The sequence below is a fragment of the Capricornis sumatraensis genome, chromosome 11 (genome assembly GCF_032405125.1).
Source record: "Capricornis sumatraensis isolate serow.1 chromosome 11, serow.2, whole genome shotgun sequence".
Classification (NCBI taxonomy): Eukaryota; Metazoa; Chordata; class Mammalia; order Artiodactyla; family Bovidae; genus Capricornis; species Capricornis sumatraensis.
The window spans coordinates 80,949,515-80,968,667 of NC_091079.1; the positions used below are offsets into that span (position 1 = coordinate 80,949,515).

The 19,153-nt window shown below is 37.1% G+C and overlaps 1 protein-coding gene across 1 annotated transcript in view; it reads left to right on the forward strand.

Moving 5' to 3' along the window:
• UBR5 (ubiquitin protein ligase E3 component n-recognin 5) overlaps positions 1 to 19,153 on the forward strand; it is a 131,418-nt gene that overhangs the window by 62,148 nt on the left and 50,117 nt on the right. The window contains exons 10-20 of the mRNA XM_068983714.1: positions 3,524 to 3,640; positions 3,725 to 3,835; positions 4,426 to 4,580; positions 6,139 to 6,256; positions 10,653 to 10,837; positions 13,005 to 13,114; positions 14,248 to 14,360; positions 15,667 to 15,810; positions 15,905 to 16,016; positions 16,187 to 16,341; positions 16,595 to 16,792. Coding sequence (XP_068839815.1) covers positions 3,524 to 3,640; positions 3,725 to 3,835; positions 4,426 to 4,580; positions 6,139 to 6,256; positions 10,653 to 10,837; positions 13,005 to 13,114; positions 14,248 to 14,360; positions 15,667 to 15,810; positions 15,905 to 16,016; positions 16,187 to 16,341; positions 16,595 to 16,792 — 1,518 coding nt within the window. The remainder of the gene's footprint in view (positions 1 to 3,523; positions 3,641 to 3,724; positions 3,836 to 4,425; positions 4,581 to 6,138; positions 6,257 to 10,652; positions 10,838 to 13,004; positions 13,115 to 14,247; positions 14,361 to 15,666; positions 15,811 to 15,904; positions 16,017 to 16,186; positions 16,342 to 16,594; positions 16,793 to 19,153) is intronic.

A 19,153-nucleotide genomic window follows, 5' to 3' on the forward strand; every position in this document is an offset into this window, starting at 1 on the left:
CTGCAAGGACACATCCTGTTGATGGTGTGTAGGTTTCATTGTCTTAAGAGACAGGTGGTTCATTTTCGCAGGTTCCTATAGGAGGCCATATGCTGTCCATGTGTTTCTTGGAGTGCCTGTTTATTTCTAGAGCCAGTTGGATGAGAGATTCTTTTAAGTAGAAGTAAAAGAAGATAAGAACTTGGTTATCTGTAGCAGATAAGGACGTTCTGATGTGCATTTCTTTTCTTTCTTTGAAGCTGAATTTGGAATATTAAAGGGAAAATATTATTTAACTTTCTGAATTTATTTTTCATAGTTATTGTGAATCTTGATGTGGTTAATTTTCCTCTGTATTCAGCTCATGTGGAAAGCTTGAATGCAAGAAGGAACATGAATTTTAATCAGTCTCTTTGTGAGCAAAAGGTTATTCTGTTTTCTTTGGCAGCTGACAAAGTTTTTCTGAATTGCATTCTCTTACTTATTTCCATAAAACCAGAGATGTTCCAGTTTCTGCTTTTACCTCATTTGGTAGAAGGTGACTTAAACCACTGGACTTTTTCTTTCCTGTTTTTTTGTACATTGTTCTTTGTTTCCTGTTTCTCGAGAGCCTTGATCGAATTAGGGCTGCATCTACTTCATATTGACAGGAAGTAATGGAGGACTCCTGAATCTTGTTGTAATAATGCCATCACATCTATATTAGTCCAGTCTTCTTCAGCATGTATTTGAAAGTGTTTTGAGCAGTTGGAGTTTAGCAGGATTTTTTCCTGGCCAGTGAACAGTTTGTTAAGAGTTAGCCAGTCTTAGTTGGTCTTTACTGATAGGCATAGTTTTAAGTACAACTTTTTAGAGGCAGTTACTAAGTTCATCATAAAATTTTGACACCGTATAGGCCTTACTTGGTATATATTTCCATGATTTGTTCAGATGTTGAATGAAGGAGAAGTAGCAGTATGTGCAACAGAGTATGCCCTACCTATACCTTTTTTTTTCAATAAAGAAAAACCTAATTTAAAATGTTTTTACTGAATAAGAACTACTTATTAGCTTGTGACTGAAATTTAGACATCAAAAATTTCAGTTCAGAGAAAGAAAATAGCATAAGCCTAACTAAACTGATAAGTATTATCCTGGTTTTTAGCAAACCGTTAAGATGATTTGTAAGGCTGAATGCTATAGTCAGAAAGAGAATGCAGAGTTGTTAAGGGGAAAAAAACCTTGCTTTTGGAACAATGTGCAAAATTATCATACAGGGACATAGGATAAATTCCACATGAAGAAATAGGCACTATGGGGGTCCATATTTGTCCTCTATAGTTGGAGATGGTGATCCCTGAGGAGTAGAAAAGGTTTTCAGGGGGTGCTTGATAGGAGATGGAGAGTGCAGGGAGATACAGGATGTTGGCACACACTATTTGCAAATTGTCTCTCTTTTTTGCTTTTTTTTTGTGGTAGGAGGGAAAAGGAGTTGTCCTAGCTTAATTTCATAAATGACCTAATTCAGTATTTATAAGTTGTAAGTTTGGTTAGTGTCCATGGTATTTTTCCTTCTTTTGTTAGGGTACCTGAGAAATTCCTTTGTTAAATTAATTGGAATAATCTTGACTTTCACATCACCTATTTAGAGGAACAACTACTTCACAGTTTCACCATTTTCTAGGCTAATAAAGATGCTTCAGTGGTGAAATGTGGAGTAGGAAATTGGTATAGCCACTATGGAAAACAGATTCCTCAAGAAATTAAAAATAGAACCACTGTATGATCTAGCAGTTTCACTTTTGGGTATTATCTGAAGAAAATGAAAACACTTAACTGGAAATACATGTACCCTCATGTTCATCGCAACATTGTTTACAATAGTCAAGATATGGAAGCCACCTAAATGTCCATCAGTGGGTTGATACACATACACACACACACAAGAATATTATTCAGCCATAAAAAAAAGAATGAAATTGTGTCATTTTTGACAATATGGATAGACTTTGAGGGCATTATGCTAAATGAAGTTAGAGAAAGACAAATACCATGTGATGGCACTTAAATGTGGAATCTTAAGAAAAAAGGAATCCTATATAACAGAGAACAGATTGATAGTTGCCAGAGATGGGAAGTAGGGAAAATGGGTGAAGGGATTAAAAGATAGAAAGAAAAAAATAAATCAATGAATTTTTTCCCCCTTATTAACTTTTCAGCATCTTTTTTTTTTAATAAGCATAATTGTTAATTACAGAGATGTTAAAAGATCTGTGAAGGCAGAAGTGAGAGTCATCCAATGAGTAACTGAGTAGCCTTGATTAAGTACATATTGTGTTTTAGGCTTTTTGTTCAGGTGTTAGGGTGACAATATCGTAGGAAGGCAGAACAATGTTAAATACTCTGGCATAAATACTGTAAGAGAATTAGGTACAAGAGGCTTTGGGGAATCACAGGAGGCCACAGTGATTACTAAGAGTTACTTCCATTACCATGGATCCGTTTTCATGTCTTGGTCATTTTTGAAATTTACTTTTCTCTGATTAGAAATTTAGTTCTATGTTGCTGAATGCCTACATTTAAGTTGTAACTATATATATGTGTGTATATATATATATATATATGTATGTATGTATGTATGTATGTATATACATATATATGTATGTGTGTGTATACACACACCAACCTACTTACAGTAAGAATCTTAAAGTGACTTATAAGGGAATAAAAAAATGCATCTCCAATAGTAGCAAAGACATAAGACTGCAAAGATAAGAGCTAAGTGATAAAATGCTGAAGGTGAAAGGGTGGAGAAAAATTGCAGGGTAATTCACGCTAAGTCAGTCTGCTGAAGTTGAACATAAGAACTTCCACATTGTGCTCTGTAACAAAACAAACCTTCAGTTTAAGAGATGCACACATCCTTTATTTTAAGTAAGCTCCCAGAGAAGAAGTGCTTCCTTGATAGCTCAGGTGGTAAAGTGTCTGCCTGCAATGCGGGAGACCTGGATTCGATCCCGGGGTTGGGAAGATTCCCTGGAGAAGGAAAGGCAGCCCACTCCAGTACTCTTGCCTGGAAAATCCCATGGATGGAGGAGCCTCATAGGCTACAGTCCACGTCTCCTGCATTTCAGGTGGATTCTTTACCACTGAGCCACCAGGGAAGCCTGAAATAGGCAATAAATGAGTAAATATAATCTATCAAGTTGTGAAATGCTATGAACCAAAAGGAAAGCAGAGTAAGGAGATGGAATATTAGAGTGCTGATTTTGGAGATAGTGTGGTCAGGGAAGATCTCACTTGAGCAAACTTGACTGAGGAGAGAGTGAGTGAGTCACCTGAAAAACAGGCTGAGAGACCAGTAAGGACCAGTAACGAGGTCCTGGCAAGAGCGGAGAGAAGACCAGTGTGGCTGGAAAAGGCGGGGAGGGGGCGGGGTCCTTGCCAAAGTGGTTCCTGTGTTCACATTATCAATCCAGATTAGATGTAGTAATTAATGTTTTATATCCAAATCATCAGGTTTGGCAGTTGTTATATTTATACTACTATGTTATCTTCATTATAGGATGGAACAAAATTCATCTGTATTGGGGCTCTATATTCTGAGCTTCTGGCTGTCAGCAGTAAAGGAGAACTTTATCAGTGGAAGTGGAATGAATCTGAGCCTTACAGAAATGCACAGGTATTTCATTATATTAAATCTTGCTTTAAGTAGCTCTCCAAATCAATATACAAAATGATAATCATTTTTCTTATGCTTTCAAAGAATCCTTCCTTACATCACCCACGAGCAACATTCTTGGGGCTAACCAATGAAAAGATAGTTCTCCTGTCTGCAAATAGCATAAGAGCAACTGTAGCTACAGAAAACAACAAGGTAAGACATCCTGTGGTAAACATTTCTTAAATTCTTGATTTTCTTCCTCTCCCTGCCCCTCTTCCATCTTTTCATTTCTATCTTTCTAGCTAACTTAAACCTACAAATACCAAGTGTCTTAGGCCTTAGTACTGTAATCCAGTGTATAATCTTTTCTGTTTTATCTCTATTTTATAATTCAGTTTCAGAGAGATCTTTCTACTTTAAGGGAATAAAAATATCCAAGCTAAGTGCTGAATGAGGAGATACTGAAGAGCTATAATGGATAGAGGAAGTATAGCTATTATACTATCCTCAGATTATCAGTTTGACTTTAGAGTCACTAAATTCTTTTTAAAATTGTTGGAGCAGATGTTTATTTTCAATTAATGCCTTAGAACCATCTATTTCAGTATCTACTATTTTGATTGATTTGTGTGAAGGAAGTAATTTAGTTTCTAGTCTCATTAAGAACCTTTTCCTAATTACTTGTTTTTCTATCCTGTAGAATTCTGGTCCACAGTGTAGATATTCCTTGCCCTTGTTTTGACCACAGTCCCTTTGTAAAGATTACGTGTTTTTACTTAAGCTTGTGATATTTTATTCTTCAGGTTGCTACCTGGGTGGATGAAACTTTAAGTTCTGTGGCTTCTAAATTAGAGCACACGGCCCAGACTTACTCAGAACTTCAAGGTGAACGGATTGTTTCTTTACATTGCTGTGCCCTTTACACCTGTGCACAGCTGGAGAACAATTTATACTGGTGGTGAGTATCACAGAGGGGGTATTTCTTACCAGTGGAGGCTTTTATGTGCATTATGGTTGTTGTTGTTCAGTCATATCTGACTCTTTGCAGCCCTATGGACTGAAGTGCCCCAGGCTTCCCTGTCCTTCATTATCTCCCAGAGTTTGTTCAAACTCATGTCCATTGAGTTGGTGATGTTTATGTACATAGATAGGTGCTTTAAGTAGTCAAAGCAATAGAGAAGGTCTGTTGAAAGATAATGCTTTAGACTCACAGACATAGAAAACAAACTTGTGGTTATCAAAGGGGTAAGGGGGCAAGGGAAAGATAAATTAGGAGTCTGGGATTAGCAGATGCAACTACTATAAATAGGTAAACAACAAGCTCTTACTGAATAGCACAGGGAACTATATTCAGTAACCTATAATAAACCATGGACTTCCCTGGTGGCTCAGACGATAAAGCGTCTGTCTACAATGTGGGAGACCTGGGTTCGATCCCTGGATCGGGAAGTTCCCTGGAGAAGGAAATGGCAACCCACTCCAGTACTCTTGCCTAGAAAATCCCAATAAACCATAATGGTAAATAAAAAATAGAATATGAAAGGATTATATACATATTATACATATATTCTTTTTCCTATTCTATGTATATGTATAGCTGAATTGCTTTGCTGTACACCAGAAACTGATGCAACATTGTAAATCAACTATACTTCAATTAAAAAAGATGCTTATACAGAGGGAAATTTTCACCTTGGAGCAAAGTAACATTAAAAATAAACCTTAAGATTAAAAAAAGGTTACAAAAATATACTTAGTGACTATAATTGTGAAGTTTTTAAAAAGTATAAGTAGAAATAAAAATCACTTATAATCCTACAACCTGAATATAACTACTGTTAACATTCATTTAACAGTAACATGAAATAGAAATTTATTAAAGTATTTCATTGCCTGAGTATCCTGTGCCTCACTTGATTCCTTTAATTTTCAAAAGGGACTTTAAATATGTTTTCTGTTGTGTTTTAAGAAATCGGCAACTTTGCAGTGGTAAAAATAACATAGGGAGATCTACTAATTAAAACAGAATTAAATTAGTTAAATTTAATTAAACAGAAGAAAATGTCAAATGATGAATTTCCTGTAAATTTTAATCCTTAATGATTAAATAAGGGTTAATAATAAAAGTTGGTCCAATTATATACTTAGACCTGCAATCAAGTTATTATTAATAAATTACACACGTTAATATTATACTGAGGCAAAAATGTTAGAGAAGGAATAGTGGCTCAGACGGTAAAGCGTCTGCCTACAACGTGGGAGACCTGGGTTCGATCCCTGGGTCAAGAAGATCCCCTGGAGTAGGAAATGGCACCCCACTCCAGTACTCTTGCCTGGGAAATCCCATGGACGGAGGAGCGTGGTAGGCTACAGTCCATGGGGTCGCAAAGAGTTGGACACGACTGAGTGACTTCACTTTTAATACCAGTAATAGTTAAATACAATGTGTGAAATTTTAGATTTGTTTAATGGCTTCTTTGCTGCTTATTTGTCCAATTTTTGCTTTTCATTTTCAGGGGTGTAGTGCCTTTTAGTCAAAGGAAAAAAATGTTAGAGAAAGCTAGAGCAAAAAACAAGAAACCCAAATCTAGTGCTGGTATTTCTTCAATGCCAAACATCACTGTTGGTACCCAGGTAAGTGATTAGAATTAAGTCTATCTTAAGGGACATTGTTGCTCTTCAAAATCAATTTCTTTCCCTGTAGTTAATTCCCCTATAGACAGTTTATAAACGAACGTCACTTGAAGGACCGAGTCCCAGTAGTATGTATGGGCCACATCACTTTCTGTTCAATAACCGAGTCACGCATAGATGTTGCCCTGCTGTCAGTTGGTTTTCCTGTGGGGCAAGGATCCTAGATTTGCCTGATTTTAGGAATCATTCTGTACTTAACTGTATAGCCAGGAACTGCTTACCGGAAACATTCCTTCAGTTGGATGGTGGTAGGACCCAGGCTTCATTGTGTTTAACAAACACCAGATGATTCTTAACAACCAAGCAGTTTGAAAGATTTTGCTCTCTGATCATACTGTCAGCATGAGACAGGAGGCTTCATCAAATCCCTGTGCTTCTGCTAGTTTCTGATGTTTTGATTCTGAGATGGTTTTGAAGCAGGAATCAGAGTTCTTGTTTGCGAAGCCAAAGAATGAAATCCATGAACACACAAATGCTCACAGTAGAAAGTGAATAGGATTTATTAGAGAGGAGGAAAGTACAAAGCTCTCGGCATAGACACTGAGAGGAAGGGGGTAAAGAGTCCCCCCAAAATGGGATTGCCTCAGCTTTTGACTCTGACAGCCCCTTGGACTGCAAGGAGATCCAACCAGTCCATTCTGAAGGAGATCAGCCGTGGGATTTCTTTGGAAGGAATGATGCTGAAGCTGAAACTCCAGTACTTTGGCCACCTCATCTGAAGAGTTGACTCACTGGAAAAGACTCTGATGCTGGGAGGGATTGAGGGCAGGAGGAGAAGGGGACGACCAAGGATGAGATGGCTGGATGGCATCACTGACTCGATGGATGTGAGTCTGAGTGAACTCCGGGAATTAGTGATGGACAGGGAGGCCTGGTGTGCTGTGATTCATGGGTCGCAGAGTTGGACACGACTGAGTGACTGAACTGAACTGAACTATATCTTTACCAGTATTAATCTGTACATTTTTGGTTGGTCCCTGTCCTTAAAATCCGTTATTTTTAATCAATCAATTTAAAGGTCCAGGCTTCTCTTGATCCTCGGGTTAAGTCACCACCCTTCTTCATGCCCACTGGCCATTTTATAATGGACCAAATGTATGGGTTTAAGATTAATGATCACCAGTTGTTTTTCCCTCAGCATATGAAACAGAAGTTAATTACTGCTGTTCCCTGGATCTGAGTGTTGATAATTTATCAGTCCAAGAACATAGTGCTAATTGCTAAATCTCTTCAGTTGTGTCTGATTCTTTGCGATGCTGTGGTAGCTCACCAGACTCCTCTGTACATGGGATTCTCCAGGCAAGAATACTGGAATGGGTTGCCATTCCCTCTTCCAGGAAATCTTCCCGACCCCGGGATCCATTGCGCCTCTGTTATGTCTCCTGCATTGCAGCCAGGTTCTTTACCACTAATACTACCTGGGAACCCAGACCAAGGATACATTCCAGGAATTGGGTACAGCTTTAGGCTAATGGAGGGAGATGTTTATTGAAAACAAGGTCTCAGAGTCCTACACTGCCTAACAATTTCTACCTCAGTTTTAGGCTCATATATATCTGATGGAAGGTGATGTTTCTAGTATCCCAGTGGTTCTCAAAGTGTGATCCAAGGACTCCTGCTGCCTTCTCAGCCCTTTCAGGGGATCTGTAGAGTCCTCCTTTTTCCAGTTACCTATCTTTGTTAAGGCTGAGTTGTCTTTATATAATTTAGCTAAAGTAACATATCATGGCAAATTGAATGCAAAAAGCATACCTGGGACTCCAGCTGTCTTACATTAAATTAGACATTGAGATTGACAAAAATGTAAACAGTGCCACTTTTCTTGGCTAGTATTTTTAAAAATGTAGTTTATTTTTAATATAAATTATGCATGTTAACATGGGGTTTATTAATTTTAAGTATATACTTAAAGTTTATCAGTTTTAATTACTAACATGTTAAATACCAATTATAACCCATATAAACAAAACATTTTGGGGTCCTTGGTAATATTTAATGGGGTAAAATAGTCTTGAGACCGAAAAAGTTTAAAAACTACTGTTATACTTCTGACTCATTAGATTTTTATAGGAATTTATCTTCAGGATAAAAGTTGATGTTTATATTATTATAGCAAGTGCTGCAATGATTGTTTACGGACTTTAAATCTTTTTTGTTGCATGACATGGCACTAATTCCCTCATCTAACATTTTTTTTCAATTCAGCTTTTTCACTATAAGATGGTATCATTTACATTACCTGTTTCTTACAAAGTAATTACTAGTTTAGCTGTTACTTTTGTCTAAAACTCAGTTTAATAATGTATTTGTTATTTTTGTTTGGGGCTTCATTTTCTTTTTTTGTCCTATTCGTGGTTGTCTTGTTCTGGCTCCTTTGTAACCTTCCAGCTAGGAAGTTTTTAGTGATGACCCATTATTTTGTTTATTTGTTTGTTTAGTCTTAATTATTAATGTCAGTTGCTTCAGACAGATCTCTCACTTATAGTAGCTACCCTTTACTTATTCAGTTCACATACTGATCTCTTACGTTTCCAAAATTCCTTATTTATTCAACTCATGTATTAGCCAGATATCCTAGCAGATGCCTTATTAGCATGTAGGATGACATTACTGCAGACAGGGAGGAAAGAAAAAATCCTTTAAATGTGCATGGAGGAAAGCTTTAAGCAAAATAGCTTGGCACTGAATTGCTGGAAAAGAGCATATTCCAATACTTTAGTGCAGAACTAAGGTTCTGTTTTAAAGTATAGGAAGCAGGAGGATTAAGGCAGCCATGGCCACAGAATGGGGAAAGCATTCATATGTTTGCATCAGAAAGAATTGTTGATCAACTTCTCTGCTGGCTCAGACGGTAAAGCATCAGCCTGCAATGCGGGAGATCTGGGTTCAGTCCCTGGGTTGGGAAGATTCCCTGGAGAAGGAAATGGCAATCCACTCCAGTACTCTTGCCTGGAAAATCCCATGGACGGAGGAGCCTGATAGGCTACTGTGCAAAGGGTCACAAAGAGTCGGACACGACTGAGCGGCTTCACTTCTAAGAGTTTGCAGCAGCATCTGCATTCACAGATTTTAACTGTTGAGAGTAATATATTTAGCACATGTTCCTTGCATGTCTGTTATGTACTGGATATATACCTCCTTGTCTTTAAGGTGCATTTATTTTTATTCTAAGATATTAGTAACTTATTCTCTAATATAGTTTGCCATATTTCTTTTATAATTATAGCCTTATTGATCCTTTTTCAGGATTTAAGCTTTCACTGGCATTTTTTGAAAATTTATGGATGAAACCTCTCTTTTAAGTCAAGCTAAGCATACCCTTTCAAGAAGTTGTCTCTTAACTATTCATTCTGTGCCACAGAATTGTATTTAACGACAGAGTTTTTACTCTTTGTCAGTATTTCCAGTTCCTATACTCCTGTGTGCTACCTTCTTCTGTATGACTTATATTTAATTATAACTTCTACCCCCAAAATCTTTATATATGCCAATGCCAAGTATATAAGGTAATCATTAGTTATTGAATGACTGAACAGAATGTCAGTAAGTTTTGGGCTACTTTAGAAATCAAAAGAGATTTCCAGAAATAATGTTCATATCACAGTAGTAGCTTTTGTTGGTGCATTTGGCAGGGCCATGTTACAAGTTATTGGTTTTAGAGTATGACCTGGGGGTGCTCTAAGAATAAGAATTTATAGGTTTTTCACTTTTGAACTCAGTTAACTTCTAACATTAATGTCTACATATTCTGTTTTTTTAATGTAAGAGAAAACTTACATTATCTAGTTAAAATTCTAGCTTATAGAAAACAGTCTTCTGAGGGAAACAAATACCTGTAGAGATGAAGTTTATGATGGAGCCTATATATAGCATCATGAATTAAGGGAGAAAATAATTTCAAATTATAAGAAACAAAAAAAAAATTGTTTTTTTTACATTTTACTTTTAATAACCTTTGTAGTTTCTTCTGTGCTGTTTCTTTTCTATGTCCTTGTAGCAGAATGGTCAGGATATTTGCTACATGAAATATCAGTTCAATTCAGTCACTCAGTCGTGTCTGATTCTTTGTGACCCCATGGACTGCAGCACGCCAGGCTTCCCTGACCATGACCCCTCCCGGAGCTTGCTCAAACTCACGTCCATCGAGTTGGTGATGCCATCCAGCCATTTCATCCTTTCCTCCTGCTTTCACTCTTTCTCAGTATCAGGGTATTTTAGTTTGTTTTTAGCAAGTGTGCTAAAATTACTCCTGCTCTTTGATTTTGGGAACACATAACTCTTCTAGTTTGTTTAAAAATTATGTCATTCTGATGGTGATTTTTCTTTTGTTCGCTAGGTATGCTTAAGAAATAATCCTCTCTATCATGCTGGAGCAGTTGCATTTTCAATTAGTGCTGGGATTCCTAAAGTTGGTGTCTTAATGGAGTCGGTTTGGAATATGAATGATAGTTGTAGATTTCAACTTAGATCTCCTGAGAGCTTGAAAAGCATGGACAAAGCTAGCAAAACTACTGAAGCTAAGTAAGTACTGTGTCTTAACTAATCTTGATTTTTCTAGTTTGCTCTGTATATGAAGGAGGATAATCAAAGGAGACTTAAGAGAGGTGTACGGTGACTTATAAAAGTGTTAACATGTGGGGTCTTGTTAAGATCCACGTGAGTTTTGACAGGAACTGGTAAAATTTATTATTTGCAGTTTCATTAATATTTGTATATTACAGTTATTCTTAATGTTTAATGGCCAGAAGGGCCAATGTAGAGTTCTCTCTTAATGTCTTTGTTTGATCTTTAGAGTGTATCCTTTGAAGGTGGTATATAGCAGTGGTATATTAGGCAGACTTTTTCCTACTCTCTTCTTGTGTAATCATTTTAATTTCTACCTAACATCTTGCCTGCATCTTGATCACTGGAAGGGTTTTATAGGTTAATGTACTGGAGAGGGAAATTTTATAAAGGATTTTTGTGAATTTTAGGGTGGGGGATAATGTGAACAGAAATATCACTGAATTATATAAAACCTACATTCTGGAGCTAGCTTACTATTTGGAAGCCATGTACAGATCTTAACACCTGTACTTTTAGAAGCATCTACTCATCTTTAAAAATACTGTGTATTATAATTTGGCTGTTTGGTACTTGAGCTTTAATAAAGTTTCAAAATAGCTTTTTTCTTAATTTTATAAAAATACATGAACATTATAGAAATACGGAAAATAATATAATATCACATTGCAGAAATAACATTTTAAATATTTTGATATACTCTTGTTCTAAATGTATACAAGCAGTTGAAAAGAAATGATTGGGACTATACTACACATACAGGGTTTTATATTTCTATAACTTTTTAGTTCAAATGAATATAATGATTGTACAAGGATTACTGCTAATTTTAAAAATATTCTTTTGTAATTCATGCCTAATTAAGATATTTTGCTTTGTTTTGTGCTTTAGACTCTGTCTTGTTTTTAAAATAGATTTATAAACTTTCCCTCTGCTTATATTGATTTTTTAAAAACATCTTAAAAGTAGCATTTATGAAAGTTTGTAAAGGGTATTTGAAATCTTTTTGATATGCATAAAATGAGATTAAAATAAGTTGTTGTATTTATATTTTGTGATTTATTAAGATTTTCAAAATCTTCCTTGAAATTTGCCATCTATATTAATATACTTAGTAAAAGAGCTAAGGTGAAATTAAATGTTAAGACGATAATCATTTTCATGTCAATAGACTCTTCTAGTCATGGAAATGTGTTGACTTTAAGTGTGCTAGTGACGAGTCAGTACTGGCTGGCTCCCACCATCATGAGGTTTGCAGAGCAGCCATGAGTATTCATGTATGCATGCATGGCACACATTGCTAAGATGCTTGTGGACATAACGCTGTTTTTCCCTGGACTGTTTTCTTTTTAACTCAGGTGAAATTCCTGACAGGAATAATAGCAGATGAGAGAATTAATATGATGGCCCTGATTATAATATATACCAGAATGACTTGTATATGACAAATTTCTGAGTAATACATGGCTTTTCTGTGTAAAAATTGACTTCTGCCATTTAATGAATGAAAATGTTTTATTTTTTATCATCTGTAGTTATCTTCTCAAGTATAGCATTAATGAAATAACTGAAGGAAGAGGGATAGTTTATTAATACTATTGTTTTCCATTTCAGTTACAGCAGGTGGTTATTCTTGAACTGTCTGGTGTTTAACAAACCACTGCAAGTAGAGTTTTTCTTTTGAAATCTAGGAAATTAATGATCTGGAGGACCTTTTATTTATTTGCCTTTATCATCTTTTCAGTTAAACTGCTGTATGCAAGTCAGGGTTCAGTAAAGTGTGAAACTTGTTTGCTCAAGAGGCTTATGATAAAGCTATGTAGACAAATTGAGTGTAGCTTCTGTTGTTATTCCTAGATAAGGCTTATCTGAATCATTGTTCCAAACTGTTGATAGCTTCACATAGTGCATTTCTTTCCTGCTTTAAAACATTATTTAAAATTTGAGATGTGTACTGTGTATTTTTTTTAGTACCTTGCATATTAGAGAATAATACAGTTTGTACGAGTTTTTACTATTTCATTCTCTTTTGAGAATAAACTTGAGTCTTACTATATAAGCCATTTGATAAGTTCCTAATGTTTTATTTTCCTAATCGTAAAGAGAATGTTGTTTCTAACTGCAGGCCTGAAAGTAAGCAGGAACCAGTGAAAACAGAAATGGGTCCCCCACCATCTCCAGCATCTACATGCAGTGATGCGTCTTCCATTGCCAGCAGTGCATCAATGCCATACAGTAAGTTTTATGTGTAGTATACATTGGTCAAAATTGGGTGCTAGGCACACAGCTGTGTAGCTGTGTTCAGTTTGTGTTTCTGATTGGAGACAGCTCAGACTATTTTTAGTATAAATCTTTTAGTTTAAATTGTGCTCCTGCTAGTTTGATTTGTTAAAATATGCATATTTACTTGTTTATTTACTGAACTACAAGGTTTATGGGGCTTGCAGGATCTTAGTTCACTGACCAGGAATCAAACCTGTGCCCTCTGCAGTGGAAGCTCAGAGTCCTAACCACTGGATGACTAGGGAAGTCCAGTGGTCTTATTTAAATGTATTAGCAATAGTTATAGTGTCGACTGTTCTTATTTTTGAGAGTTATAATTTTCCACAGTATATAAAATGCACTGCAGTAATAGAAGGAAATAACGGCCACTCTCTAGAATACCTGCCTATCTTTGTTGAGACTGTTATTGTAAATTGGTTATGGCCTGGTCACAACTTTTGCTCAGAATTTGTAGAATTGGCAAACTGAGGTTTGCTACGGCACCTTGGATATATAGAAGTTTGTTTGTTTTTTTTTAAAGCTTTCCAAAATGTATCTTTTTAGTTGTGGTTGCTTCATACTTGAAATTGAAAGTTAATAGTCATTTTAATAGTCTTGTGTTAATTTTAAGGAAGCCCAACATATCTTCCTTTTTTAAACCTTGGTCCCATAGCCCTAATTTTGAGGGTCCAAAACAAGTTTTAAGTTTTTAAATTTTTTGCAGTTGTTTACTATGTGTTCGGAGAAGGCAATGGCACTCCACTCCAGTACTCTTGCCTGGAGAATCCCAGGGATGGAGGAGCCTGGTGGGCTGCCGTCTATGGGATTGCACAGAGTCGGACACGACTAAAGCGACTTAGCAGCAGCAGCAGCAACTATGTGTTAATATCGTTAAGCATTAATGGATTTTTTTTTTTTATAACCATGAGTTCATCTAAGTGAAAGTCATGAAGCCTCAATTCAGAAGGCAATAGTTTGTGAAATACATTCAGATATCTCAAATATGTATCCCTTTACAAATGATCTTTTTTCATATATTTAGATAAAATCTATAAAGTCTCTTTCACATTTTCTTTTTGGTACTTACCATTTTGTTGTTGTCTAAGAACGACGACGGTCCACCCCCGCCCCCAAAGAAGAGGAAAAGGTGAACGAAGAGCAGTGGTCTCTTCGGGAAGTCGTTTTTGTGGAAGATGTTAAGAATGTTCCTGTGGGCAAGGTTTGTTCAGAATGTCTAAGAGTTAATTACTAAGTGAACTCTAGTGGTATCGATTATCAAGGAATTTATGGTTGGTGAGTGCTCATCAGCCCTTTCCTCCAGGCTGCCTTGTCTGTCACCTCTGATCCCTTTGGCCCCATCCTCCCACCTGATGCACCTGTCTCCTTTGTCCCTGACAGAGGAACTGATGATGATGCTGCCGGTCCTTGAGCATTAATGGTGATAGGCTGCTTTTAAGAAAATGTTATTTTGAAATAATTTTAGATTTACAGAAAAATTGAATATAGATAACAGTTTTTGGTACAGTCTGTTCTTTGGGACTGATAATACAGCGTTTTCATGGAGTTGATCTTTCATAACATTTATCAGTCTTACTGCTATCTTTAAGCTTCCACTTTGTCTTCTGTTCTTCCTAGAGAGGGTCTTGCTGTCTGAGAAGCCAAGTGGGTAGAGTTCATCAGCTGGAATGTTATTAACTTCACCTCTGTCTTCACACATTCTTAATACAAAATGGGATGATAGCTATAGAGTATCTGCAATGTAAATCTTTTCCTGATGGCTTTTTACTTTCTTTAATGTGATGGTCTTTCCTTTATACTTAAAGGACCGATAACTTATGTCCTGCCATTTACAAAGGCCTTTCTCATATACTATTCCATTTGATTTTTTTAATAGAACTCTAGTTTATGGGCACCTTCTTTTTCCTAAGAAGAGCCCACTGGCTTAAAAGAAGTAAGTAACAAAAGTGGGACTCAGGTATTCTGATTTCAAGTGCTGTGCTCAGCTTTTTGTGCATTGCTCACTCTTATGTTGTCCATTATGGTAGGTACTGGCCAGGTATATGTAGCAAATTAAACTTACTGAAATTAGTAACATTTAAAACGTCAGTCTCTGGTCACATCAGCTCCCTGTGCTCAGTAGCCACGTCTGGCTAATGGCTGTCATGTTGGACAGCACGGATATAGAGTGTCAGACCATCATCATAGAAGTTCTTTCGCACAGTGGAGTTCTAAACTAATAATGAGGGAGAGTAGGAGGAATTTGTGGATTGTGCTTGATTGCTAAACATCCACACACTAATCACTGGCTGTGTGGGTCAGTTTTCTTACGGAAAATATGTCTTGGATATAGACATCAACAATAAATTTGGTGAGTGTGTTCAGATTAATTTTATAACTTGATGATCATTGAAGAAATATACTCATAAGGGATTTAATGCCTTCAGTGTTAAATTTACTCAATATAACTTGCATATTGATTTCATATGAGCTAGTGTTAATATTTATCATATCTCCCTGCATTCTAGGTGCTAAAAGTGGACGGAGCCTATGTTGCTGTAAAGTTTCCAGGAACATCCAGCAATACCACCTGTCAGAGCAGCTCGGGTTCAGATGCTGACCCTTCTTCTCTCCTGCAGGATTGTAGGTTACTTAGAATTGATGAACTGCAGGTGAGTATGGAGGAGTCACCCACTCACCAGCTGAATGTGGGGACCTTGAGCATGTTACAGATTTGAGAGCAAAATTCATTTTTGTGTCACACAGGTTGTCAAAACTGGTGGAACACCAAAAGTTCCTGACTGCTTCCAAAGAACTCCTAAGAAGCTTTGTATACCTGAGAAGACGGAAATACTAGCAGTGAATGTGGATTCCAAAGGTAAAGATTTTGTAACTTTTCCAACTGGCGTACTCTATAAAGTGTAACAGTATGGAATGAAATGTGTCTGTATTTGAAATGTGACTAGGGGTATATAATTTGGTGGGTACTTGCCATTTACTAAAGATGTATAACAATTTTTTTTTTTTAACATCTGTGTATTTCTGAAGGTGTGCATGCTGTTTTGAAGACTGGAAATTGGGTACGGTACTGTATCTTTGATCTTGCCACAGGAAAAGCCGAACAGGAGAATAATTTCCCTACAAGCAGCATTGCTTTCCTTGGTCAGAATGAGAGGAATGTAGCTATTTTCACTGCTGGACAGGTATAGAGGCTTATTTTTGTTTTTGAAAATGTATTGAAGCTGAGTTTGGTTCTAGTTTGCTTGTTATTGAATTAGAAGAATTAGAAGAACTAGAAGAATTTAGAATATTCAGCACATTTTTAATATTAAGTTTCTGTTTGGTCACTGTTACAAGCATATGTAAAATGTAATTTGAAAATAAATACACCTCTTGTAAAAGTCAGACATGTATTTGATTGGGAGCCAAACTTTATTATTTTCCCCTCTGTTACAGGAGTCTCCTATTATTCTTCGAGATGGAAATGGTACTATCTACCCAATGGCCAAAGATTGCATGGGAGGAATAAGGGATCCCGATTGGCTTGATCTTCCACCTATTAGTAGTCTTGGAATGGGTGTACATTCTTTAATAAATCTTCCTGCCAATTCAACAATCAAAAAGAAAGCTGCTATTATCATCATGGCTGTAGAGGTAATCTGGTTTTTTAAACTAATTGGCCTTTCAATTGAGAAGACTCTGCTGGAGTCTAGGGAAACAGTTTTCAATAGATTATTCATTGCCCCTTCCCTATAGGAGCTAAGAGTGTATTAGGATGAGAGAGAGGAGTATGCCGTTGGTCACAGTGTGATACACGTGTTGGGTAAGGCATGGACAAAGGTGTAGAAGCACAAAAGGGAGGGGTTAAATTAGACTGTGACTGGAGAGGCTTCTCTGAGGAAGTGTTGCCCAGACATAGTTTGAAATAGTCGGATAGGTGTTTCCTAGACACAGGATAAAGGTAGGAGGTGTTATTCCAGGCATGAAGAGCAGCCTTTGTGAATCTCAGTAATATATTGGGAGAACTTATACATTCTTTTGATTCTTTAAAACTAGAAGATAGGGTTCATATGGATCTATGAGTGGCAACTGATAAGGCAGGGAAAGGGATTGAGGTGCCTTGTGTATTAATCTACGGGACCTGAACATTCTCCTGAAAGCTAGGAGGAGAGGGTTTTAAGCTGCTGTATTTTTTTGTTTTTGTATTTAAAGAAAATGAGCAGTGTATGGAGACGCAGCAGAAGTTTAGAGACCAGATAAAAAAGCTAATGTAATTATTCATGTTAGAAACAAAGTAAGCTTAAAGTCTTGGAAATGAGGAGGGGATGGACTTAAGAGATCTTAAGGAAGTAGAAGCTTTAAAGCTCGATGACAGGATGGCAGCAGTAAAGGGAAGGAAGGGGTTATTAAAGCTTCAATTTAGGTGTGGTTGATGGGGAGATGAGAAATAGGAAAAACAAATGGGATAAGGCGAGATGAGTTTCGTTTTGAACACACTGTGGTTGAGATGTTTTTATTTGTTAGATGTGGAAGCAACACTGCTCTAAGTTATTGGAGCAATTTGAGCAGAGATTGACCTGATTTGCCTAACATTTTCAGAATACCACTGCTGACATGCTAGAATACATGGAGGATAGGTCGGAAGTAAGGGGGCCAGTTAGGTGGAAGGTGCTGTTGGCTTGGCCCAGGAAGTAGAATGATGAGTGACTAGACTCTAAATATACTAGAAATGTTTTAAAGTAGATCCAACAGGATTTACTTATGGCTAAATACAGGGTGTCATATAGAGGAAGTAAGAGGGAGAACGGTTTTGAAGAATGATGTTGCCATTTATCAAGATGAGGACACTAAGGATGAATGAAGCAGGTTCAGGAGGGTAACATCCAGTTTGTTTAAGTTTCTTTTGTTTTTGGCAGCACTGGGTCTCTGTTGTGGCACACAAGCTGTCTCGAGCTGTGAAGCTCGGGCTTAGTTGCCCCACAGCATGTGGGATCTTAGTTTCCCAGTCAGGATGGAATGTGCAGATTCTTATCCACTAGACCACCACGGAAGTCTCTAAGTTTTGTATTAGATTATCTAAGAGGAGTTAGTGAAGAGAGAGTTGGGTGTGAAAGTTGGAAGACGAATTAAACGGCATGAGATTACTAAAGTCTTGGAGAAGGAAAAACCTACGGACTTAGCCATTGGAATAGTCTCAGCATTTAAATGCCAAGAGATAAAGAGGAACCTGTATAAAGGCACTGAGAAGGAGTTGGAGGAAAACTAGAATGAGTGTTGTCTTGGAAGCTAAGCCAAGAGCATATGTCAAGCAGGATGTGTTGTTCAAGTGTATCATGTGATGCTGTAGGCCAGTGAGCCTTCACATCGTTTAAAAATTCTTGATTTGTTGCCAGCATTCCAAGTCACAGGATTTATATTTAAAATCCAGATTTTCAGTTGCTCTTAAAAAATTAGAAGACCTGGTAACATTGGGCTATCACAGAATATTAATCTGCTCCTTTTAGGGGGCTATGCATGATCTCTCCAGTTCATTGCAGAGAATGTTTAAAATTTGTTGCTCTGCGTTCAATGTTAGTCACCATTTATTACGTGATTTATGTTACCTTTTTTTTCAGCCAGCTTCCTCCATTCATTTTATACTATTTCAAGTGCTTCTGTAGGCCTAATAATTCCATGAACCCTGCACTTCGTCAGCGTCTCAATGGTAAAGATAAAACATGCCATCATCCTAGGGGTAGGGATGAAGTGTGTCATCATTTATCTTTGTACCTCATTTACCAGGACTTGATGCACAGTAGACATGCAAGAAATTTTTGCCAAACTCTATGCCTTGTTGGACTTCCCAGGTAACCCAGGTAAAGAACCCATGTGCCAGTGCAGGAAACACAGGAGACATGGTTTTATCCCTGAGTTGAGGAGGAAATGGCACCCACCCCAGTATTCTTGCCTGGAAAATCCCATGGACAGAGGAGCCTGGCAGGTTATAGCCCATGGGTTTGTAAAAGAGTCAGACAC